At 33.8% G+C, this 27,667-nt stretch overlaps 2 protein-coding genes across 2 annotated transcripts in view; one reads left to right on the top strand and one right to left on the bottom strand.

Moving 5' to 3' along the window:
• LOC111053410 (CWF19-like protein 1) overlaps positions 1-22,391 on the top strand; it is a 34,621-nt gene extending 12,230 nt beyond the window's left edge. Inside the window, exons 11-12 of the mRNA XM_039420562.1 lie at positions 598-762; positions 22,268-22,391. Coding sequence (XP_039276496.1) covers positions 598-736 — 139 coding nt within the window. The 3' untranslated portion in view covers positions 737-762; positions 22,268-22,391. The remainder of the gene's footprint in view (positions 1-597; positions 763-22,267) is intronic.
• LOC111053403 lies at positions 1,826-27,173 on the bottom strand. The gene is made up of 14 exons (XM_022340291.2): positions 27,016-27,173; positions 25,063-25,215; positions 23,630-23,766; positions 22,273-22,507; positions 20,614-20,843; positions 18,859-19,029; positions 18,205-18,357; positions 16,893-17,114; positions 15,324-15,521; positions 13,450-13,586; positions 12,557-12,721; positions 10,658-10,860; positions 9,457-9,626; positions 1,826-8,008 (listed from the first exon to the last, which is right to left on the bottom strand). The coding sequence occupies exons 2-14, from the start codon at positions 25,191-25,193 to the stop codon at positions 2,337-2,339; spliced, it is 7,824 nt and encodes a 2,607-aa protein (XP_022195983.2). The 5' UTR covers positions 25,194-25,215; positions 27,016-27,173; the 3' UTR covers positions 1,826-2,336.
• Between the last annotated feature and the right edge of the window lie 494 nt (positions 27,174-27,667).

Genomic DNA, 27,667 nt, shown 5'->3' with positions numbered 1-27,667 from the left:
AATAACCATTCTTTTTGCAATAAGAATTCTATATTGATTTGTTTTCATAGGGGAACTTGATAGTTTCTTGATTAAAAGATTGAAATAAAAAAAACAAGAGTTATATAATCAGCCGAAACCGGTCGTTTCTCAAAAGAAGGAAACAGGTACCACTCATTTGAATGAAAAAAAAAAAATTAATATTGATTTTGGGAATCAAACAGGTACCACTTCAAAAGAAATAAACATGTACCACGACTACCACGTGATTGAATGGAAACATTTTTCTATTGGTTTTGGATAATCAAGTACCTTTAATTTCAAATTACTCATGTGTAACATCGTCTTATTTCAAATTTCTCCATATTCGTGCATCATAACTGATGAGGCCCACTGGTTTTCAATTGACTTGGGCCTTAAAAAATGAAAATGAAAATGTTTCTTCTATCTGAAAATTAAATTCTCTGACAATTGAAAGTAGCCTACCTGCCAAATTCCAATATTTTCGGTTGTGTAGATTTCCAGAGCGGTCGATGAATAAATTTACGCATAAATTTCAATAATTCATTCTCTATCTATTATACCAATTGCTATCATTATTATTGTGAACGCTTTCAGAGATGTTCTGGCCAGTGAACCAGTCCTGAACATGGAAGAGAGAGCCGATTGGAGAGAATGCAAACTTACGAAAGAAGAAGAAGTTGAAATATGCCAGAAATTCAGAAAAGATTATCAGCCTTTCGACTTCACATTGTAAACAAATATCTTGTATGCTCTCTTTTGGTAATGTATCACTTCATTTCTGTATAAATACAATACATATTTTATATTTGATGGATGTTATTTCAATTCTATTTTCCGATTTGAGAAAGTCAGCTATCATGTACTAGGAATTGAACAACAAGATAGGGAAGTAACCAAACATGGGTTTAGTGGATTACAATATAATACCGGTATCGTATTTGTAGCCGTACTCCTGTTATATTATTGGAACCATTCCACATGACATTTCGAGTGAAAAATATTCTATTACTGTATTTGTCATTCACTAATTTGTCTCAGCACCTTTATAAGAAAATCCATGAGCCACTCTTTTGAAGGAATGAAAACTAGTTTTTCTCTTGAAATTCTTTCATTGTAGATCTGATGATTTTTTAAAGATTTGGTACATTGTTACAGGCTTTATTCTGATAGAGGATAAAAAAGTGTTTTTGATTCCACCTTTATTGGAAAAAGTAAGGGGGATTCAATTTCTTCTTTAAGATTATTTTTCTAACTCATATAAAGTTCACAATAATATTATTTTATTAATAGAGATATACGTTTTTGCTGTGTTCCATGAAGTCGTTATCATCAAAATACCTTTTAAAGTAGATTGTAAAGCGGGATACTGCCAATTTCAAGTTTCATATAATTCATACTATTATCATAAAATGACATTTAAAAGTGTAATAATTTTATATCCATTTACAACTGATATTGAAATTTAAGCTTCACACTGAGTAGGTATTGTTTTCTAGTAAAATTAAATTTACAGTTTTTTCCATTCAGTAATTGGTATCAGGAATGGAATCCATTAAGATACGAAATTGGTTTTCCTGATTGGTATTGCTATTGGAAAGATTCATGAAGAAATTGAACAATTCCCTATTTATAGTTTTATTCATATGAAAAATAATATCACATACAAATACAGTACATTATTCTGTGAACAATAGAACTTATCTTACATTTTTAAAATTATAACCTATACTAAACGAATAAAATATTGCAAACAATATAAGTTTTTACTTAATATAAATTACAGTACTCATTGCATATTTGTTGATTGGATTACATTTTTTTAATAATTCTATCAAGCACGGTACTCCATATTTCATCTCAATTGAAATGAATCAGAATGTATCACTCCATAAGTACAATTTTAACGTTAATAAATGCAAAATATTTTAATTTCAATCAATAATAACTTATTTTCAAGATGATTCTCCCAATTACCATTTACCCTATTGTATGGTTACCAAATAAGTCTTATTCTATTGTTAATGCTTCACTTAGTGTTTAATCTTCTGTGACTACAATGCAGTGAACTTAATATCTTAGCAGTCATGTCAATTCAGTATTTTCATAGCACAAAGTTTATCAATGTTTGAGCAAGGTATAAAACTATTATAAATTTATTCAAATAGATTGCACATTGATACTTTTTTCTAATAGATGATGGAAAGTCGCAAATGCATATAATCAAGATTAAATTTGAATTAAATCTCACGTTCACGATCCCAATCTTCATACTATTTTGATTTCTGAACTGTGCGATTTGAATCTTTGATCTGTTGAGATTTTCGATGTTATTTTCAATATACATTTATAATTGTTTGTCCAAACCATGTAAAATGAAATTTGTCAGGCGAGTACTGACCTAGAAGGATTATTGTACCCATTGGAGCTCCCGATGCAGACAAACTCACAGAACTAAGACTAGGGGTACGCATCTCTCTCATTATGATCTTTGATGTGAAGGTCTGACCGGCTGTCATGAATGCGTCAAACGTGCTGTTCCACATGGGATCGATATTCAATGAAAATTGGCCACTGGATAAGCTGGTGGGGAACTGTTGTCCTTTCATAAATTCAGATAATGAGTATTCTCCCGACAATACTGAATCTTGAATACTGCCAGTCCAATTGACAAGCATGCTGCTGCTACCGTTCACTACAGGTATAGTTGTCGGCATCTCTCCCGACCACAACTTTCCTGCATTCTCCATACTTGTTATAGAGCCAGACTTTACAATGACAGCAACATTTTTCCTCAAACTAGCATCAGAAATACCTGCCTTCTTGACAAACTTCAATCGTTGCATATTTTGTGGACCCATTGGCATCATCAATTCGTTCATGAAAGTTCCTGGGTAGTAGTGAAATTTGATAATGAAGTTTCCAGACCAATAGAATGTCTTTTTGTTAGCTGAGTATTTCCCCAGTAATGTAATTGGTGCTTTGAAAGATGAGTCTATTTCATCCTGAGATGGAGCGTAAGCTAGTAATTTAGTCATGCTTTTCTCGTCTCCAAATGTCACTCTAGAACTGTATTGTAGTCCTGGGGCAATCATCTGTGCTAGTCCAATGTCCCAAGCTGATTCTATTTTCAAGGACATATCTCCCTTCCACCATTTGGTTGCTGCTGCCTTTCCAACCAGCGTGTGCTGTGGCAGGTAGAATGAACACTGCACCGTATTTCCAAACACGGCTCCTGACCATATCACACCATGACTGAATGAATCGGTGTCAAGACTTTCCGAATCAATACCTGGAGTCCAGAACACAGATAGGGGAATTTCCGTGGGAAGATCGCCAGACCAAACGGTGCTCTTGCTGAATGGACTTGTGCCAGCTACAATGGTGCCTGATAGAACTTTTGCAACTATTGGTTTCTGTTTGGTTGAAGCCAAACTTTTACTTGTATCCATACTTTGTTTCAGTGGTTTCTGGACTATGCTTGCTGGATCACTTGGAGTGAAGGGTGCCGGTGCTGGCAAGTCATAAGTGTAAGGAGAAGGCAAATTTCTAAAGACAAGTATAAAATTGCCAGACCAATAGAACACTTTTCTGTCTGGTGAATAGTTTCCAAGGAGAATTAGAGGTGCATCATAAGCAGAGTTGATCTCATTTTGAGTTACTGTTATGTCTGAGTCTGATGCTGAATATTTCTTTGTTTCTCTGAAAGCAACTCTAGAATAATATTTGAAGCCTGGTACAATCAAGCCTCCAATTCCAGTTGTCCATAGCGATTGTATGTGTACCCTCACATTGCCATTCCACCATCTCATTGAACTGCCTGCTCCATTTGAAATGTATTGAGGCAGTTTGAACGAGCAGTCAACTGTTGATCCGAATGCTGATCCCGACCAAATGACACCATGGCTGTAGGCATCAGGTGGTGTGTCTGGCAAAGTGGTCACTGGCGCCCAGAAAACTGGGAATGGGATGGCAGCTGGCACATTTCCTGACCATAGAGTTTTCTTGCTCTCACCTTGCAGTCCACCTTTCATATATCCTGAGATAACTTTGCCAATTACTACTCTCTGATGGAAATAGTATGGTGAGAATGGAGGAGCCCCCTTTGATAATTTGAGCTCATTTGGTGAGGGAGAGTCAGTGACTATGACCTCCTCTGGTCTGGGTGTGGTTGTGGCTGGGGGAGGGTATGAGTAGCTCAGAATAGCTTCTCCATTCCAAGTGAAAATAGTGGAGTCAGTGCAGAAGAAAGGCAAAATCTTACAATAGAATGGCTTCTTATAGAATACACCCACAAGAATGACATTGCAAGCTGAAGGAGAACCCAATGATTCAACATCAATTTCAGGTTTAGCTGCTTTCAGCTGTTGTTTAGTGCTACTCATGGGATTGATCGATTTCTGACCAAACTCTTTGAATATGACTTTGCATGTTAGCTTTCTTCCATCTTTAACCATTGACTCCAGGTTTCCACTCCATTTAACCATATATTTAACAGAGAAACTTCCTTTCCATTCTACCGTGGTTGTGTCTGTCTCATTCTTGAATGTTGTGGGTACAGAAAAGGTGCCTTCAAAATTAGTTTTATCAACAGTACCAGTCCAAGTGACCTGGGCTGAAGTTGTGTAAGACTCCTCTTCAAGGACATTATCCAAAGTCATGGTGACAGGAGGTGCTCCATTCCATACTTCTGTTGCATTCTCGAATCCTGCTGTTACTACTCCAGAAACAACTGTCAGTGACACGCTGAGTTTAATTGGGGATGGAGGTTTGGGAGGTTTAGTGGGCTTCGGTGCTTTTGTAGGCTTGGGTGACTTGGTTGGTTTCACTGTAACGTAACTATCTTTCTTTGCCATCAGTTTAAAGGTCTCTTCATTATCAGGCTTGGGTGCTCTAAATGATATTATGAAATTCCCATTCCAGAGGAAAACCTTCTTATCAGCTGAGTAATCACCTTGTAAAATAATTGGTACAAAGGAACCTGTATCATCTCCAGTCAACTTGTAGTTATTAACTGCAGGCTGTTCGTTACCTTGAAGGTAAATTTGAGAAACATATTTTTGTCCTGATACTACAATATTATCCAAAGAAGCAAACCATAGTGGTTCAACCATCAGTTTGAAATTACCCATCAGATTCATTGTAGAGTTGACATTTTGATAGTTATTGATTGCAAAAACACCTTGAAGTACTGACTCACTGTAGTTTCCATGCCATTCTACAAACATGTTGTTTGCATGTGGCATCATCATAATTTCAGTTGGAATCTGTGCTGGCAACATTCCCTCCCAGACCTTCTCTTCATTCACACTGTTGACTATACTCAGTTGCCCACTTGTCACTTTTCCTCCAAACTGCATACTGCCTTGAGTGGATTTCTGAAGTGTGAATTGTTGGTTTGCCACTGAAATTATTGCATCACCTGACCAGTAGAATAGCTTTTGATCCTTACAAATGAATCCAGGACAGAAGAATGGTTTCGAATAGTGGTATCCTAGTAGAGAAATCACAAGCCCTGGACTACCGTCACCCAAATTTTGATTGATTGCGTTGGTGTCTGTTTCCATACCATTGTTTCCTGCATTGACAGCTTTCTTTTTCATATCACTGAAAAATACTTTGGCAACGTATTTCTTATTAGATTTCAATACTGTGTCAACTGTTTGACTCCATGCTGTTGTGTAATCAAATGAGAAATTACCGGTATACAATGTAGAAATTCCTTTATCGTCATAAATTGGGACGGAAAATATTCCATTCAAATTTGTTGAACTCATCATACCAGTGAATGTTACCTCTGCACCTCTGATGAATGTGTTTGGTGGTATAAGAGAATCAACGTTTATTTTAACTGGGAAATCACCTTCCCAGGTTACTGGTGGCATATCTTGGTTTGAAGGGCCCACTGATACACTGCCTGTTGAAACCTTAATACGGGAAGTAGTTTTAGTTGGTTTGGAATCAGCAAGTTGCAAGCTTTTCTTGTAAGTTACAAATTTGTAGTTTTGGTTCATGCTTCCTTGAAATGAGATTATCAGATTGCCATTCCACATGAAAGTGTCTTTCATTGGAGAATACTGGCCTTGTAAAATAATTGGAGCGTAGATTGTTGAAGAAAGCTCTTCGGACATTTTATACTTGGAAAATGTATCAACTGCTGAGCTTCTATCTTCATCGGAATATTTACCTTGGAATGCTATTTTCGAAAAGTAGTTTGCTTCCGGTATGAGCAATGATTGTAGGTCGGAATCCCATAATGGTTGAAGCTGAAGGGAGAATGTACCATTATTCCACTGCATGTATGGTCCTAGGATAGAGTCTCCACCATACTTGGGGAATGAGAATTTACCTTTCAGAATATTTCCAGCCAAACTTCCAGACCAATGTATTCCAGATGAATATGAGAATGAATTCACAGTTTTATCATGTGACCAAATTGAACTTAGTGGTATATTGATTGGAGGGGTCAAGTTCATTTCCATGCCTGAAGCATCTTTGAAAGATCCAGCCTGCACTAAACATCCATACCTAGATTTAGTCGATATTGGTGATGAGGGTCCACCAATTGATTTTGTCAACAGGGTTTTACTTGTAGCTCGAACACTGATTGTCCCTTCACCAGACCAATGGAACATTTTCTTATCAGGTGAGAAAGATCCTTCTAATATAATTGGCGCTGGAACAGCTCCATCAATAGCACTTGCACTGTCTGCTAGGAACAATTTCAAATTCTCTTCCTTGCTATGACTATCCATACTATCTGACCCTAATAGTAAACTGTCCATTTTCTTCTCTCTAAATATTACTCTAGAAACATACTTAGTACCAGGCTCTATAACATTTTCCACAGTCATATCACTTGTTGACAGAACATCCAAGTCAAATTCACCATTCACCCAAATTACTTTATAGCCTTTAGTGTAGTTGTAAAGGGGCATTGAGAATTTACCTTGGTATTTGGGCCCACTTTTGAACAAAGTCCATGTGATTCCATACTGGAATAAGTCTGGATCTGCATCATTCATCTTGGCTTGAAGAAGAGTGAATTTCTCCAAGTGGAAAATTGGATTTGATAGATCAACTGGAAAACTACCTGACCAAATCGTTTCTTGGAGGCCTTGTGCATTGGTCAATTGAATGTTTCCATTTGTTACTTTGAATCCCACTTTGGTTTGCTCGGTTTTCATATTGCTTATTTTCAGAGAATTGCCAATCTTTTGCATGTTGTTCAAAGGGAGTCTTATTAAAGCACTTCCATCCCAAGAGAAGATACTGCTGTCTAACGAGTAAGTTCCATTCAAGATGATGGGAACTTTCTCAGATGAGGTTGATGCACTAGAAAGAGTGAATTCCTGATGAGGATGAACTTTTACGAATTGCAATGCATTTGTTATGTTGAACGACTTTTCTGAGAAAAATATTGGAGAAGAATAACTGCCAGATAGATCAACTGTTTCTGAATTATTCCAAAATGAGTCACAAAGAAACAAGAACTTTCCAGTGACCGATTTCAATGAAGTGGGAGAGAAAGGAGCAGAAAAATCCAAGTACGGGAAAGAGAATGTACCAGAAAATGTCAGCTTATCATCGGTCTTCGATAATTGACCATTCCATTGTATCTTGTAGAGATTAGCGAACGCTTCATAGGCTGGGTCGTTACCGAAATTTTCGGGAGCGAATTTTTTGTGGCTGAAGTATTCTGTTGGAATAACTAATGGGAGACTTCCGTCCCACATGATGCTTCCATCATCGCTACTTATGAAGCCGGATTTAACCTTGACTGCTAGAGTTTGTTTCTTTTCGTTGGGAGCGACACTTTTCTGTGGTGATTTCTGTTTTGCATCACTCGCCCAGTGAACGAGGTTTGGCTGCTGCAGACTGTCACAGGTCACTCTGGTATTTCCTTCACGTATGGTCTCCATCACCCGCGGCTGGATCACTGTCACGTTGTCAGCATTGTCACAGATCAGCTGGGCCAGACTGGTTTTGCGAATCTCAATCAGTTGCTCTGAAAATGAATCATAAACAACAAAACTCAATCAAATAACTTGACAATCAATCAAAATACCTAGTCTATATCTCCTACATTGTATAATTCGTTTTGTATTAAGAGGGAAATTATGGTTTATTATCATCCTTGTGCAAAAGTCAATTGAGTAACTTATCAACAAACAATCAAAATACCTACTCCGAACAGGCTTTCATCATTGTGACCACAAATGCGTAATTCGAATGAATAACAAAACTATAAAATATCTCAGAAGTTCACAGGTTTGAGTCACTTATATTAGTGATTCGAAAATTGTTGATGATATCAATTTGTTACGAATAAACTGAACGTCTTCATAATCAAGCTTCTTTAAATTTCACTTTTATTACGCATTTTTGGTTCATCATTTATTTTCCTAGTACTCGGATACAATCAAGTCAGTGGAATCTACATTATTACAATTCAATTATTAAGTTAGTCCTCTTATTAGATGTAAATTAAAATCTGTGTTTCAATTAATAAATAATATAATATAAATCTCCTATCTTCAAAGTAGTTGAATTATCTAAATAAATTGAAATTCGTGAATTGGGCTGATCTTAAGTCAGGCTTAAAGTATGCTAACAGCATTAACTAACCAGTATATTTATTCGATTTTAATAAGATTGAAATTATAAAAATCCTCCAAGGAAATTGTTTACCTATGATAGGCTGTATTCAGAGAGGCATGGTCATGAAGATGATTGCTACTTCAAGTAGCCCACAGTTACATTCGTATTGAACATAAACGCATTTTCATGAATGATAAGTAGATGAATTAATTCCCATGGTCTTGAAAATTACATGAACTTGTACCAAAAATGGTATCCTTCCCAAAAAAGTCGTCATCGAATTTTGCCTAGAAAATTTCCAGTTGGTTAATTGAAAATGGCATCATAGATGTCGAAACATGTTTGTGTTTTTCTCCAAATAAAATGTTGATAGTTGACTAAATTACATCTTTGTGTTTCCATTAAGGTTCGAGTACAGAGGTACGTTCCTGATAGTGTAATTTAAAATTTTTAGTTAAGTCATTAGTTTTGAAGTGGAAATTGGACTTTTTAAAGTGGAAAGTGAAATCATAACCTAATTTTTTTTTGAAATTTTTATTTGCAAAAATTTGGGAGAACACAGTTTTGGGCTATGCCTGTTGTCTTCTCCCAATCATATTATATTGTAATTATGATTTGTGACTGTCAATGAAATTAATAAATAATAGAATTATTGTGTTTTTCTAAGGTTCGATTATAGAGCCACGTTTCTGATAGTAACTAATAGAAGTAAAAAGTGACTAACAGAAGTGAAACGTGACTAATAGAAGTGAAAGGTGCTAAATGGAATTGAAAAGTGGATAATATAGAAGTGAAATGTGATTATCTAGTTGAAGTGAAAATTGACTAATAAAAGTGAAAAAATGACTGCATTACCTGGTGTGAACCCTTGTGGCATCTGGGATGTCTCATACCAATAACGATCTCCAACTTTCAGTCTCTTGAACTGGTCGCCAATGAGACAGGTGAGGGTGGCGCCTAGCATGCCTCCTTCCAGCGGGTATTCCGACAGTGCGCCCGTATACAGGTCTACGTCGTCCACCGATCTAAAATACAAAAACAAACATTGAAATAATGCAAAAGAAACAAACTTCATAATATAGCTGAACTGATAGGCACAGGTCAACATTATCTTCAGATCTGTAATGCTAATTGATACAGATATAAACTAGTAGTTCTGTGAACAGTAGACCTCACGCAATATTCTCATCCACAAGTACCTGATTGAAACTCTAGACCTTATGGAAATACAGCAATAGACTGGCTTCTCCACACATCTGTGTAATCACTTGTCAGTTGATTTATGATGAATAATTCTATAGTCTGATTTTTGCTCTAATATTGCTCTAATATGCAAAATTTCCAAAAACCTTGTATATACTTCGACGCGCAATTAAAAAAGGAACATACCTGTCAAATTTCATGAAAATCTATTACCGCGTTTCGCCGTAAATGCGCAACATATAAACATTTAAACATTAAGAGAAATTCCAAACCGTCGACTTGAATCTTACACCTCACTTCGCTTGGTCAATCAAGTTAATTCAAATAAACTAATAGAATTGCAACGTCTGCAGTACTCCGTCACTGATATCATATCATGTCAATAATGTCAAATCTTGAAATTAATGCACTACCATGATAATTCCCTTGAGAAAAAAAAACCTGACACTCAAAAGCAGTCTGAGTTTTTAATAAAATTTATAAAGTCTCAGTTTATAATAGCTGAATTGAGATATTTATTCAAATCAATTTAAAGTTGATAATGTAGAAACAATTTCTCTTATATAAACTAATTTAATTAATTAGCAATAACTTTTTCATTTGAAACTTGCCAAATTCATCAACAAAGTAATCGGTTTTTATATTTTGGATTTACTTGGGTGTCTCCTTAGACAATAAATTGACAGACTATTCTGTTCTGAAAGAGAGAATGGCTTTCATCTTATTCGAGTTATCGTAAAAAACCAATCAAATTTTTCAATCTGGTGCTGATTCCTGAACATATTTTGTTTGTTCCTACTTCCAAAATACATGTCAGATGAGCTTTTTGAAGCTGTATAGTCTCTGTACTTACTTGTATAATTTTGATATCCGGTTCAACGACTCATCATCGACCAATCCCCTCAGGTCATCGAATGAGGATGGCTTGGAGAGGCCACAATGCTCCCGCCACTCGGGGTACGCTGGCAGTCCGTGGTCTCGGCCTCTTTGAACATTCAAGGAAACCAGATCCAACCCGCAAGTCTTGTTCGGCTGTTTGAACAGTTTCTCAGTCACCTGCAAATGTTGCATTCCATTCATTTATTTGTTTACATAGTTACAAAAAAGACAATTCACCTATATTAATCAAAATAAACACATAAGAAAATACTGTATAATAATTCAATCAATACTATGTTTTTATATACTACCATAGATAAAGGATAAACATATCTATATTTCTTGTCTCTGATACTACGTTACTATACATCATTACTATGTTTTAATAATTCATCTTCACACGTTTTTTTGGGCCACAATGGATACTCGCAATTTTTATTAGAATACTCTCAGTAAGTTTCAAGTTGTGAAGCTGCTATGTTTTTTTTTATTATTACTTCCATTAAAACTAGTCACTAGGACTAACCATTAATTTTGTTCTCTTATTTCTTATCCTAAAATATTAATTTTTATTGCTAAAGTCTTCCAGTGAAGCCTACAGTTCTAATCTATAATTCTTCTACTTTAAATTCTTTCGCTACACATTTATTTAATTTATACTTTTTTCACTTCACTAGCACCACACCAACTCGAAGGGCTTTGTTCTCTTCAACCTCCTTGTGAGTTCAGTGCTTGCTGTCTAGGAGTTGGATGACTTCGGTGTTGTCGTGTTGATGAAGACGTGACTCATGATGGGCTGCCAATCGTCTTATTTCACTGGTCACATAGGGGATGTGTAGATCTCGGTGCAAATCGCTGTTCCTTATGTACCAGGGCGCATTCACCATGTTCCGCAGTACTTTGTTTTGGAATGTTTGAATCTGATTGATGTTAGATGTTCTAGAGCAGCCCCAAAGCTGAATTCTATACGTCCAGACAGGTTTTAGAATTTGTTTATAAATCAATATTTTGTTGTCCAATGAGAGTTGTGATTGTCTGCCCAACAGCCAATAGATTTTACTGTATTTGAGTCCCAGCTCACTCCTTTCATCTTGATATGCTCTTTCCATTTCAACTTAGCGTCAAGAGTCATTCCAAGGTATTTTGCTGTGTTTCTGTGTGGTACTACATTCCCATTTAAGCTGCTATGTAATAGATAATTTTCTCGTTTCAATATCCATTCCATAAGTGTGACCTTCACTCACTCCTTATTCATCCATTCAAAGGGTTAGCACCATAGAAAATATTAAATAGGCAAAACCAAATCTTCTTTCGTCCCTGATCTTGATAACAATAATTTTATTTGTTAACAGCACAGCTATTTAAATGAGTTGAGTTGGTTCACAGTTACAATGCAATGATCACACTATAAATTATTCAGTAACTCACATTTTACGATTTTTGGCAATAAATAATCATTTTAATTTTCCAGCAATTAATTGAATTTCAGGATTTTAATAAATAGTTAGAATTTTCGCCATCTAGCTATCAACTCTAAAGTTTTAAATACTTCACATTGAAAACGAGAGATAGTTCTCATTCTAATTTTAATTTTTCAGCAATTAATTGAATTAATCTCAGGATTTTAATAAATAGTCTGAATTCTCGTTATTTAGCTATCAACTCTAAAGTTTTAAAATATGTGTGATTTCACATTGAAAACGAGAGATAGTTCTCATTTTTGCATCCTATTTAGAATCTCCACCATTTTTAAATAATGAATAGTCTCAACTCAAAACTAAATTTATTTATCAAATTCATCACGTCAGAAAATGAGTTTGGAATTGGAAAGTACCAAATGGTACTGTAATTTCAAATGAGAAATGTATCTTACCTCTTTGTTGAAATAATTGTCCATCCTTTCAAGTGGCGTATTGATAGCACCCAGCATGGTACCGTCAATGTAACCGGGCGAATACAACTTGTATGGGTTGAAAAGCATATTATGGAGTTCAATTTTCTCTTCAGCAGTAGTGTTATGGTAAAACTTCATCACACCCTGTAAAAAATAAACTTGTTTACAATGCAGATTAGACTCACCTCTCTACTTGACCAAACAAATGTTGTATGTCAATCATCAAATTTCATTCGGTTGAACTATCAATTGGATTCCTTATATACGAGTATTATTTCGCAATCAAAGTTATTACCTAATTTGTTATCTAGTTTACAACTGCAATTCTCAGATAAATTAGATTTTCATAAATATATTTTATATATTTACAACCTAATTTGTTATCTAGTTTATTACTACAAGTCTCAGATGAATAAGATTCTCATAAATATATTCTGTATATTAACAATCTGTATTTTTTGCATTCAACTTTTCTTAAGAACTTAATCTATACCATATTTATTAAAAATAGTGCTATTTCAAAAAATATTTCATAAAATAATATTCCTCCTTACGCCACGCGCTAGGGCATAATTCTCTTGTAGGAATTTTTCTCAGACTTCTGAAAATTCTCATTCTCAGATTTTCTCATTATTTTCCCCAGAAATATATTTCTTAATACTATAAATACATACATGTATATTGAAATACCGTACCAAAGTACATCTCATAGGTTTAATTTATTAATTAATTTGTACATCTCACATTTATTGAAGGTCTTCTCCATCTCACAAAAATCTCTTTTGTACTCTAGTGATCTCTCAGTGAATATTAGAGTCTATTATAGGCATCAAATAATAAAATATGATTAAGTTGATATGCATATTGCTTACCGGCAATAATGTGTGAGCGAATCTGAAAGAAGCTGCAGCAAAACTATTACTGACAGATGCATCTACTTTGTCATCATACTTTGCATTGTAGCCGCTCTCTTCAGGAAGTAGATCCAGCCTGTCTAGTAGTTTTGGTCCTGAAAATTACATATTTCTATTAGAGATTTGCTCGCACTCCCAAAAAAGATTGATATTAATTCATTACGATTTAAAACTTGACATATCGGTACCGTACCGATACAAAGTAAACCATTCTCTCTTCGTATACCTGTGGACATCTCTAAGGGCCGATTTCCGAGCTCAGGATTTGGCTAAGTTCTAGACTTTAAACAGCTGGAGTCAGAAAATTGGCTTTCCGAAACGGGGCGTAGTCGTAGTCATTGTCAAAGTCACGTTTGAATTAAATTTCCAAAAACTAGAAAATTGAACACAAAATAAAATAAAGAGTAAATAGTGTAAAGTTTCAACTATTTTGAATCAAGGAATGTTTAATTCCGTCAAGGAAAAACGTTTCCAATTATAGAAATGAGAAAATTAAAACTGCGACTACACCCCGTTTTGAAAAGCCAATTTTCTGTCTCCAACTGCTTAAAGTATAGGACTTAGCTAAATCCCGAGCTCGGAAACCGGCCCTTAATGCTGTTTTGGAAAAGGACAATAGAGCGGATGTTGACAAGGAATTGAGAATATTTATCGCGTCCAGTTCATGATGATATAAAATTGAACTCTTTCAGAGAGTCAAAGCCAAAAACATATATTATTTTCTTAAACTGTTGATTTTTTCAGCAACAAACACTCTCAACTGAGCTTTCAAATTTTTGTAAAGGATTTTATGTTCATGATAAGGAGTACCATTCGGCTATTCTATCCAACTCACAACAATGAACACGTTATAATCATTTAGTTCAAGAACAATAATTTTATGTTTATCTAACTCGTGTTGAATTCCACAATCATTTTTTAGATGTGGATCCCCTATGTTCCAAGTATCGATTTTAGAAGGGATGTCCTGAAAGTCTTCTATATACGGTTCAATTTAATCTTTTCAAAAATCAAACTAGTTTTCAAAGTTCAATTCCAATGACAAAAGACACAAATTTAAAATGTCACGTGCTTGCTCATGTAACTTTATAGTGCCTGTTAATTTATTCTGGGTTTATTAACATATTTTTTTATTCTAAAGTATTGAGTATTCAAGTATTCTTAGGTTTAACTTGTGAACACTTAAAATCGGGGTTTCTCGTGATTTTTTCAATCTCCCCAAGTGACTCCATCAAATCCACACTTTCGTTTGTTTTTTCCAAAATTTTCAATGCATTTTGGTAGATTCGATTTTCCTTGATTGAATCAAAGATATTCAAATGCCAGTCAAATGTAGAATCATAGAAAAACATGATTCATTGTTGATGAATTCAGTAATGAATTGAGTTCTTCAGTCCGAATTAGCAGAATTATACCTGTACTATTACCATAGATAAACAATTATAGCGTGAGTAGATATCCCATGGTATAGGGCGTTTATGTTGCAACTTTTACTGTTTTCTCAAGTCGATTACTGTCGATTTTTACTGTTTTGTTGGGGTGAGAGTATATGAACGGCACAGTATGAGAGACTACGAGCATCACATAGCTTAACGGGAAAGAACTACGTGGACTATCGGCTTGAGATAACAGTAAAAGTGGCGACATAAACGTCCTATACCATGGGATATCTACTTACACTATTGTTTCTCTGTGGTAGGATTCAATTACCGTATTCAATATTCATATGCCGAAGATATATATACTGAAGACTAGGAAAATTGTGTTGAAGTTGAGGGGGTATTCTAATTCTAAAGCTTCTTGGAAAATTGTGATTTTTGTATAACACGTACCAATCAATACAGGTAGAAATTCATTGTAAGTGATGTGTTGCATTTGAGCTGCCACTATTTTCCTGCTTTCTTGGTAGATCTTCTCATCATCCCAGGTTGGATTGAGGACAGCCAGCTGCGATGCCAAGTTGTTGTGCTGTCTGGCCATTATCAAGTGCATTGTTGTTAGGTGCATGTTCTCGTTGGCCCTTGCGTCTCCTGCAATTTCAAATATCCATCTTAATTTGATCATAACCTATAATATCATAAAATAACTTAATGTGATTGTATACATATATCCGGCCTAATGTGATCATAGTAAAACCTCCAATATCATAATAACATAATAGTATAATGTGATTGTATAATCTCCAATATTGGTAAAAATGTTTCGAGATTTCGAGACTAAAAAACATTGAACAGCCAATCTATCTTTAAACAACAAAACTGAATAAAACAACATTCAAGAAGTTTCAGTAAGTTGTCAATTTTGATAAATCCCTTTTCATTTTAACTGTATGGAAGAAGAATAAATAAGACAAATAAGACGAACTTGTTAGCCCTTCAATCTTTTTAAAAACTACCTGCACTTTTCGGAACACATTGCTTTAGTTATTGGTTCCTATTTTCAACTCACTCTACATTGAAAAACATTGGTGTATTTTATTTGTAAGTTCTTATTGCTACAACATTGGTTTCATCAGTTGAGCTTGTTGGTAGGGAGAAGCTCGCGAGTTAATAACAAATTAACATTGACTTAGACACTAAAATTGTTGATGAATTCAGTAATGAATTGAGTTCTCCAGTCCGAATTAGCAGAATTATACCTGTACTATTACCATAGGTAAACAATTATAGCGTAAGTAGATATCCCATGGTATAGGACTATCGGGCGTTAATGTCGCAACTTTTACTGTTAACTCAAGCCTATTACTGTCGATTTTTACTGTTTTGTTGGGGTCAGAGTGTATGAACGGCACAAAATGAGTAACTAACAGCGTCACACAGCTCCACGGTAAAGAACTGCGTGGACTATCGGCTTGAGATAACAGTAAAAGTCGCGACATAAACGCCCTATACCATGGGATATTTATGCTATTACCTATAAACTATTATCTATAATATTACCTATATTTTACTGTATAGTAGGTGTATTTTCTTTGTAAGTTATTCTGACATCATTGTTTAATCAGTTGAGTTTGTTATTAGGGAAAAGGTCTAGTCAATAACAAATGAAAATTGTATCAAAATACTAAAATTGTTGATGAATTCAGTGTTGAATTGATTTCTCTAGTCAAAATTGGCCTACTGAATAGGTTTATTTTCTTTGTAAGTTATTAATTCTGATATCACTGTTTCATTAGTTGAGATGCTCAAGTTCATAAAAATAAAACTGAATTAGAAAATAGGCTTGTTGATTAAGTTGGTAATGAAATGGGGGGGTTTTTAGTCAAATTAGCTCAAGTTCATAACAATAAAAATAGAATTAAAAAATAGACTTGTTGAAGTTGGGAATAAAATGTTTTTCTTTTTTGGACGAATTATCTTACTTTATTTCTACTTTTGCATACTATTGCCAATTATTCTGACCTGAGGCGAAGCAATATTGGCCTTTGCTGTTCTCTTGCTCTCTGTTGCAACCGTCGTTGGGATCAGTTGAGACCGGAAGCAGTTCACGACCGTCAGGCGTCAAAGTCATGCGCAGTTGTCCACTCTCATAGGACCGCAGTGAACTGCTCAGTTCCAGAGTGTTTCCGTACACTACGCTTCCATCGATGAAGCTGCTCGCTTGGTTCAGCTGTTCTCTTGGTCCTAGGAAAGCAATCGTCATGGGGGAAATTAGAGTTATTCAGAGATGATAGGAAAACGTAAATCATATCCTAGCAGCATTTGGGTTCGGCTTCTAGGTCCAAGGACCAGTACCATTAATAATTATATAATAATATCCTTTATTTCTGCATGTACATTACTTGTATGTTTTACAATCGTCACCGTAACAATAAGATATAATGTAATATAAATCATTATACATGCGCTATTCAATACTAACATAGATATTGAGTTAAGTGACACATAACCTAGCTACATTTGGACTGTTGTGTAAATTAATTGGAGCCGTTTTGGGCTTATAAGCCTGTGGTAATTTTCTGTAAGTTATTATTAACACATTTATTTTTGAACACAGCAATCATGAGTTCAACGTCTAGATTCGAATAGTTCTATTAATGTCTATAAATTTAACTGTCCATTCGATTCAGTGTCGCTTTTTCCAAAAAAGTTGAACTAAAATTATAGTTTAAACCATCAGCTGTCTCACTTGGAACACATTATAATAAATGCGACCATACATTGATTAAAATATGTTAAAAGTTGAACCAACTTTGGAGAAAGTGACCCTCAATGTCCTAGAAATTAATTCTCTAGAATTTAGTATCCTAGAAACCAGACCTTAGTTTATTAGATGAAACCGTTAAATAAAAGAATTATAAGCGATAAGCAAATAAATAGAATAATGTTCAATATTTTAACTGAGTTTTTTGTACTAATTTTGTTTTTTCCCAATAACTTACTACAAGCTTTTAATAGTTCCCTATTTAGTGTTTAATTCAAAGAATTGCCTTTCATGCCAACTTGTTCACTAGTATAGCTTTAGTTGGAGATGCATTATTGAAGATCATGTATCGAAACCGAGGAGATATCTAATTTAGCTGAAAGCAACTAAAGGAGACTGTTGACTTTTTCCCATTTTTCTCTCATTGGCCCTCATCATAATTCATATGATTCATTAATTCCATGAAATCGATGATTTCAGTAACAGAGGACTGTTACGATTTAATATTCTCACTATACCGATTCACTTTAACTGTGCGTGAATCCTGAATTAGGGTATTTATAAGCTTACCGAAGGAGCAGGCAGGAGCTGGAGCAGAACGCACAAACTCCAAACAAGTCACGTTGAAGTAGGGATCACCAGAGCCCACCCTGACCGGGTAGCACTCTGGGTGACGCTGCTCCTCAGCCACATCGCAACAGGAAATCGTACTGCCGTCCTTTCCTGAAATACAATTCAATGCTTTACAAACAACGCCTCAATAATCACAATCATTTGGATTCAAGTAGCCTTCTTCAATACGTTTTATGTATACAGTGAATCGACGGTTTTTTTTCTATAATCACAATCCATAGAGACAATATACTATTTCATAGAGAATATTCCAGTACCATAGAGAGAATATGCCGTAGCTACAGTTTATTAATATTTCTATTTATTTCTCATACGTTACAAAAGAAATCAATAAACTATACAAAATACAATATACACTGTAATAATGATATTATTCTACAAAATAAAACTTTACTTCTTCCCCAAAAGATCAAGCTGGAGCTTGGGCAAGGAGAGCAAGATACATTGCATTATTAGTCTCTGCTAGTACTACATAATGTGACTATTCTGTGATGTATAACTCAGAGAATGTTCTAGCATACATACAATCATACAAATAGATTATGTAATTAGTAATGTCTAAATTGTTTATTAATACGGTAAAAAACATACCTTGACTGAGGGCTGTAGCCGAGATGTCATGATCCAAAAACTGTCCCCAAACGGCAAGCATGACAGTGAACTTAGGATCATCTCTGTATTCGGGTCTGTGGATTACTACACTCACTTCTCTAGCTGAAGGAAGTTCGGCACCGCTCATAGACTTACGTGGCGCGGAAACACCTACAATTCAAATCCAATTTGAATTTATTTCCCAAAGAAAACATTATATAAACACTTAGAAATCATAATACAGAAATCATAATACATACAAAGCACAATACCCTTTGTGTTACAATAAAATAAATGTACTTGATAATTTCAATTGTGTTTTTATAATCAGTAGCCCTAAAAAGAAGAGTGAATATACAAAACAAAATAACAATAATTATACAATGAAAAATAAAAAAACTATGGCATTCAATTAGAATTGAGGGTAACAATAGTCTGTTATTTAACGTGTTTGAATGTTTCAATAAGATTTATAGTCAGAATGTGTGCTATTGATGCTCAAAATATATTATGCCTTTTTCCAGTCACTTTTGACTTGCTCGTTTTCAATCATTCCTCAGACTTCATTGGAGGTCAATTATTTTGAATGAGTATCGTGAATTCCAATATGAATTTATTCTGAAATAGTCGGTACCGTACCGGTACTTATTCAAAAGAACTGACCTCCAATCAGGTATCCTGGTTTTGCATTCCCGGTATTATCCAGGAATTGCAACTGAATATTGGATTCATCTACAGATTTTTTAATGTAAAAAATTATTTTAAATGATCATCAACTTAATTTTTCTAATCAAGTCCAAATAAAAAATAAATAATGCATTTCCAAATTAATTATCTCTAATTGTTTTGATTTGAAAAAATACAAAATTAGCTTCAAAACTACATTAATTTGTTTTTCATCCATTCACTCAATAATGAAAATTTTTTCTTTGAAATACAAAGAAAATAATACCCTTACTATGTGTACTGTTCGTTTGGTGTATTTCTATAAATCTAATACAAATAATATAAATCCAAATCCCTCGTATCGAAAACACAATGCGCAATTATCAAACTCTTCCCATTTGGCCCATTGGCTTTATCTTAATGCTCCTCCAGAAATTCTATGAATTGGTGAGGGGTGTAGCATCGCCATCTATAAGCGTGGAGTGAGCAGGTGGCTTCTGAGTATTGGCCCGGCGGCTGCAGAGGCTCTGTTGCGGTCTCCTTATGTCTAGCTGTAATAGCCCGTCCTAATAGTTCGTCCTTACCTATTGGGTTTGTTCAGTTTTTTCTTCCCCTTCAACCACATATACTGTACTTTTTATTTATATTTTGGTTGTATGATACCTTAAATGCCGCAAATTAAATTAATTAATTTTTTTTAGTTCAAGTCACTTAGTTAAACTATTATTTTTGCTTATAATTTTCAATTTCTTATTTTATTAGTAATCTTCTTAGTAACTAGATTTTATATAGTATCTAGTGTCAATTAAGTTTTTCATATTAATGCAATCTAATATATTGCGTTTACTTTGTTTTTACATACTATGTAATGTATAAAGTTTTTGAATAGCCTAAATTGAATTTAATAATAGAAAAACAAATTATTCTTCTATAAACTTCAAATCCAATTATTTGTTTTGATAAAAAAATCCCGTTGAAATTCAACTGTTTGTTGGAATAATTTGTATATTGTTCCATAATTTTTCTAAATCGGGGAAGTTTACAATTTAATTCATTTTATGAGAAAATATAATAAATTTGAATTATTACCATCAGCATAGTCTGGAGCTAGAACTCTTCTAAACGGCTGCATAGCTACTCCCCAAGTGGAAGGGTGGTTGAGGTTGTTGCAAGAGCCGTCAATTGAGCGATACTCAGCTCCGTCGCACACCGAGCCTACATCATGGCTGCAGAAAGATGGCAGAGGAGGCACCTCCTTCAATCGCAACGTCCTTCCAATCGAAGCTTTCTTATTCTTTCCATTCGTATTGTTGGACTTACTGCAACACAAGTTCAATATTTCCTGCTTGAAATTTTCAATTTTGTGTGCTCATAGTTCTCAGAGCACATTTCTTGAATCAATCAATGTTATCAAAATCAATCAATATATACATTTTTATAATAATAAATTCCAACTAAATAATTGTCGCATTTTTTCCATGTATTTCACACGACATGCAGTCAAATATTCAAGTAAATAATCAAATTATTTTACTTACTGACTGTAGTACTTTATTGATTCTTTATGACAAATGACAATGTATTGCCAGGTCTTGCAAGACCCATTGCATACTAACACTACATTATAATGGAAAAAAATGAAAATTTAACGTATTCAGAGCAGATAATAGATATGTAGATGAGTAGATAACTTCAAGAAACTTTCGACCGTCTCGCGATCATTTTCAGTCAGTAGGTAAAAGAATTTGATTATTTCATTTTCACTGTTGAAAATGATCGCGAGAAGGTCGAAAGTACTACAGTCAGTAAGTTGAAGAATTTGATTATTTACTTAAATATTTGACTGCATGTCGTGTGAAATACACAGAAAAAAGTGTGATAATACATCACAGCTCGGAATGGATCAAGAAACCATAATCTTCAAATATATTGTTATAATAATCAAATTTTTGTTGCATGAAAAAGATTTTCCTCTTTCAATTATAACCTGATCTCAATCAGAAAAATACTTCAGTTGAACTTAGTACTATTTGAGACTAAGCTCATCTGTTTCAATTAGACTGATTGGTTGCAAATTGTAATTTTATCATAGGCCTAATTCTCATCAGAGAAATACTACAGTTCAACTTTAGGAAATACTACACTTGAACCTAGCTAACAACTCTACTAGGATATTCGGGACTTAGCTCTGTTTCAATTGAACTGATCTATTTCAATTACAACAATATAATTTCAATCAGAATAATACTACAGTTGAACTTAGCTCAACTGGAATATTTGAGGTGAAACTCAATTCTTTTTTATTCTCTAATGCTTATATATGGTGTGTTAATTATTTATTCATTCATTTATTGAACAAAAAACTATAATGTAATTATGACCATGGAGGAAAATCTAGGCTAAGCCTGTACTATCTCTCTCCAAAAATTTTGATAAAATGACCTAACGGTGCTTTAAAAGCATACTGCTACAGTGTCCAGTATAGAAGTGAGACCAAGTGTGAAGTCCATCTTCAACTGGAGGTGCATGCTGACCTCACTTTGTTAGGCTTAAAATAAACAACTATAAAATCAGTTGTAATATGACATTTTCTTCTTGTAGTGGATTGTAGATCAAGCTCTTCTGCAAACGCTGCAGCATTTATCCATTTTCCTAAATTTTTTCTATGAACTCTACAAATTTCTTTGAAATTAAATTCTCCCTAAAGTGAGTATTTATATAAAAATTCTGAAAAATGTTACAGCTTACCTGATCAAGTGTTTGGTAGCTACATCCATGACGTAACCAGCTCTTGACAGATACTGGGCACGGGGCGACGTTCTGATGGACTTTTGATGCTTGTATGATGCAGTGTCTCTAGGCAGTGATTTTGTATTCTTCTCAAGTTCATCTTTGGCTTGAAGGCTCTGCTGGCCTTTTACTAGAGCGATGACCATATCATTCTCCTCTGGCATTTCTCCCTGCCAATCAGGTACTCCATTGTCTGCAAAATTGATTTATAAAAAAATATTTATATAAAAATTATGATTATTTTGTTAGTTGGGAAAGGTAACTGCAATAGGACAGTATAGCTATATTCTATTTGATATAACTTGCGTGATATAACATTAATTGTGGTAGAGTTGACATTTACTTCCCAGACTTCACCACGTCATCAACTAAAGAAGTAATTCTATTCTATAACTTCCGACTCAGGAAGACAATGAAGACTATATAAGACAATGTATTCCAATTTGGAGTTGGGTACAACAATTAACAAGCTTAGACTTTTTAGAATAATATAAACATTTCAAATCGAACTGAAACACAGGTATAACTTATTCTTTAGAAAATTCATTCTTGTATTATATTTTTTATAATATCATTCTGAACTATTCTAGAGACAAATTCTTGAAAAAGATGTTCAATCGAATTGGATTAAATCTTATGATCTGAGATTTTTTCAAACCAGTTGTCAATTATCTCTAGCAAGATTTTTCTTTCCGTTGGAATTGATTGTAGTTACAGTATAGGTACTTCAATCATCTCCCTATAGATTTTTGTAGAATATTTGGTAATTATTATTCCCCTCTTTTCTTCATTATTGAACTGCTTTATTAAACTTGTACTTTTCCTCAATTTATGGTTTATTCCCAAGTTTTAATAATTATTACATAATAATAATAACAACGTATTTTAAATGTGAAAGTGCTCAAGCCTATCTCACTTCGTGTTTGTAAATTTTGTTGATTTTATCAATAGGGTACTAAGTACTTAATTTGTTTGAGTTTGACCTTGCTTCCATCAGTCGACCCCCACGAATAATTTATAATAATATAATGCATGGCTTAGATAATTGAAACTAAATAAGCATTTATCTGCTGGTCACAGATAGGGGATAGAGTATAGTTCTCAATAAAGAAATCTGATCCCATACATCCGAAAACATACATACCTATTTAGATGAATTTGATGTACTTATAGACTACATTTGCAGTTGCCTGCCAACAGATATTGGCAATGAAGGAGGGCGAGCATTGTATTTAGGAACATTAAAGTAATAAGATTCGTTTCATTTTATTGTGGCTATTTTGGCTAGTGATTGTGTCATTTATCATTCACTTACCGGCTAGCGGCCACGACAAACTCAATAAGGGGCCAATCGAAGAGTTATCGCTGATTATTGGCGCAGGTGGATTGTCGATTGTGTCCTCTTCCACAGAACGCAGCACTGATATCACAACGGCCGTTGTGAAAAGTACTCTGCACAAAAATAATAATCGATTGAAAATGTGTATTTGGATCGTAGAGAATCAACTTAAAATTATAATCTTCTTGAAAAATAATAATATATCGAGTGACCTGGCTGGCTAAGGAACGGTTTCACCAAAGTTCCTTATTTTATTTATTTATTTACAATGCAAATGACACTAATGTGATAACATAGAAAGATAAAATAATAAGGTAGTCCTTGTGGTATTTTTCTTCCAAATTTTAGGAATGACTTTCAGGTTGAACCCATAAATTCAATGTATTTCCTGATCAATTCCAGCGCCACCGACATAAATTAACTACCGGTACTGCTTTTAGGCATTCGAGACCGACGACTTAATACTCTTATTGAGGTAGAAAAATAATATCGGAAACTTGATCATAGCTGCACCAATTTTTTTTTCAATCTTTGGAACGTACCTTATCTCACTTTTCAAATGCTTCCACTTTTTAATCATTATAAAAATGACTAGTACCCTAGTGTGACTAGTGTGGAGTGACTAGTACCCTATAGTGACTAGTACTTCATAGAGTACATAAATTGCATGAGTTTTCGAAACTGGTTGTGTTTATATGAAAAAGCATTAAGAGTGTACTAGTAATTTCTATAATAATTGAACAATTCAAGAACCCCTATTTAAATACTTCATTAGCTTCCACTTTAATTTATTTTCTAAAAAAAACATTGACAGATTCATATACCTACTGATTGTATTTCATCCATACCATTTTATTTTTAGATACTATGACCTTCTCTTACTCAAAAGAAAATAATCCATACTCCAGAACTCCAAGTTTACTGTATGAGATGTCTCCTGACAACTTTCAATACTATTTCAAAAGAGATATCTCCTGACAACTTCATAACTAATTGAAAACGGTTGTCTTAGGAACAATATCCAACAGGAAATCTAACATTTTTCATGTTATTGTGAATAAATAAGAATATTTATCATCAAAAAATACAAAAGCTGTTCCAACAGTCACAGGAAAATAAACAGTCATCAGTAATCAAAAAATAAGTAAAGTTATTCATGGAATACTGGAGATAATTGAATTGTATTTACCCTCCAGTTTAACAGCATGAATACAGTTTATCATTTTTAATCAATAATTTGAACAAACCGATAACGAGTGCGTGAAAATTAAATCTGAAGCTTCTTATTGTTTTTCTATTAAATCAATAATTAATTATTATTAAAATTTATTTTACTTTATTCAAGTTATTGATAAGATTTGAAGTATAGTATTGATAAGATTGTAGGAGAATATTGATAATGTACTTACAGAAATAACGAACAAATAAAACACTGGAACTGATGAATTTGTTTGCGATACAATTTATTGGGATTCTGCATGAATACATAGGGCGGCCCCCCTCCCTCTGCCCTGCGAAGGGGAGTCCTCTCGCTCACCATCTCTCTCTCTTCTTTCCACTTTCTGAAATTACCAAAATTATTACAAACATAAAAAAATAATTACTATATAAAGCCTATGTAACTTATTTATAAAAATTGCACAGTGTAAAATATTCCTTCAAAACAATAACCTGATGATTTAATATCAAGCCCTTGAAATGATTGTTCAGAGAAATCCAGTTCAAACAGAATAAAGAGAACAATTTAAAATTGTCTCTTATAAAATATTGAATCTACTTAAAACAGAAGATTATTTGATGATTCAAATGGGGAGATACAATGGTCCAATTGGGATATTGTCTAGATCATGTTCTTGGATGCTACAAGAAATTGACGTGAAAAGAGTGTTTCAAAACCTAGACGTTAACTTAATATTTGAATTTGTAATATGTCATAATTGAGTTGAAAAACAGCATAAATCATTTTCTAAAACCTTTTCAAGAATAACAGAAAACCTCAATTAATATGCTTATTCCCCGAAATAAAAGAAAATAAATTAATAGCTATCAGATAGTCAGATCTCGCTTGAAATACAAAACGTTAAGTTAGTAGTTTATCACATCTATGAAAATGTCAGTGATTGACAATGATTGAATAAAATTATAATCTAACGTATCTTCATAATGCTCTTAATAATTTATTAAGAAAACAAAATTCACATTCAGAAATATCACCTTAAAATATAATTATTCTGTATAAAACCACTAGCAGAGCAATCAAGAATGTCAACGGAGAAGACTTGTAATTCAAGTCCCGTTTCTGTTGAATGTGGGAGTTCCACCAAGCAAATAATGCTTTTGTGGTGCAGCATTTAGTTGATAATTCATCATGATTATGTAATACTAAATCATTTACGTAATAATAATTTTTCAGTTGATAACGAATGTGGTAGGTGAGATATCCAACAATCTGAAAGGGCGGGAACATATATTATTGCAGAATAATTTGGATATGGTAGAATATCAGAAACATTTTTTTTCAAATCTATGAATATTATAAAAATTAAGAAAATTTTTGATCTCATTCGATTGATTTTTCAAACGGTACTCCATCATTCACCATAATTAACTAAAACTATAATGTTCAATATTGATAAAAAAGTGTATCCTCCATTGATCTTATCAGAATGGATTTTTTATCAATAATTGATGTTTATTATCAAATCTATATTTATATTCAAAGTCAAAACTATAAGTTCAAGTTGAGGAAATTTGTATAATATTATATAACAAATTCTCAGTTCCCACCTTAGCTTACACAATTCATTAAGCGTGAAAACATTCAAATATTATAATAAATTATTGATTGAAGAGTTGGTTTTATAAAGCTATGATTTTATAATTTCTAAACATGCTCATGTATAATTATATCTAATTAATTCACTATTTTTGTGAAAATCATCGTAAAACTACTAATTTCAACAAAATCCAATAATTTTCCAGGCGTATTGCGTTGTGGAGCTTGAAGGGGTGATGTGTTACATAACACATGAGCCGAAAGTCAATAAATTATGATTTTTGCATATTATTATTCGTTAAAAATTTATAAGATGAAAATATCAATGGAATCCAATACGTGTATGCAGTTTTTTGTCCTGTTTATGAAATATTTCTTAAAATTCAGTTTCAAAAATTGATTCCATTGAAAGACGGGCTAGAATGATCTGTTATGTAATCACTTCCAAGCTAAGGAGTACGGCTTTATTAAACTTTTCCAAAGGAAATAAGTTTCAGAGTAGGTTATTTGATGATTTTAATGATGGGATACAATTGTCCAATTTAGACTATTGTTTGAAAAATGTTTATCTGTAACTTTTACTTACCGATTTAATGCGTTTGTACTGGAGCAAGAATACCGCGGCAGACGAACATGGAACTAGAGACTATAGACTGAATACTGAAGGAGTGAGAGGATAGGATAGGGTCAGGCTGGTTTGCCGGTGTTTGTCTGTGGCTAGCGTTGATACGAGCATGCATAGAGGAACTCGTTCTGCAAGGTTATTCGATCCTCGACCAGCTGACATCTCAGATCTGAATATCTTAGCTTCAACTACGCATAAAAACTGTTTCACTTCAAACGTTTCTATTTGTCTCCACTTTTCACATTCATCAAAGATCTTATATAACTTTCTACTACCCGATCTTTTCGGAAAAAATTCGCAAGATACAGCAACATTTTTCCCATTTTGTTTATTTACAAATGACATACATGTAGGGAAACAAAACAGGCTTTAAAGCCCAAATTTCCATGCTTTGATTTAGTAGATCAAATTTCATGAATAGCCCACAACTTGATGAAAAAATACAAAGGCTTTAGTGGTTTGGTACCTAATAAAAATTATTTCGGAAGATACAGCAATATTCTTTTCAAATTTGTTTATTTACAAATGACATAGGCCTACATGTAGTGAAAGACAACAGGCTTTAAAGCCCAAATTTCCATGCTTCGATTTAGTAGAACAAATTTCACGAATA

This window comes from Nilaparvata lugens, chromosome 2 (assembly GCF_014356525.2).
Source record: "Nilaparvata lugens isolate BPH chromosome 2, ASM1435652v1, whole genome shotgun sequence".
Lineage (NCBI taxonomy): Eukaryota > Metazoa > Arthropoda > Insecta > Hemiptera > Delphacidae > Nilaparvata > Nilaparvata lugens.
Note: the sequence above shows the minus strand (reverse complement) of the source record. Positions and strands in the feature narration are given on the sequence as shown.

Coding starts and splice junctions, on each gene's coding strand:
- LOC111053403 (XM_022340291.2), bottom strand. CDS start 25,193: ATGGTGAGCGAGAGGACTCCCCTTCGCAGGGCAGAGGGAGGGGGGCCG. Junction 19,030..20,613: donor AGCTCCAGACTATGCTGATG/GTAATAATTCAA, acceptor TTTGAATTGTAG/GTGTTTCCGCGCCACGTAAG. Junction 12,722..13,449: donor TCGCTCACACATTATTGCCG/GTAAGCAATATG, acceptor TATTTTTTACAG/GGTGTGATGAAGTTTTACCA.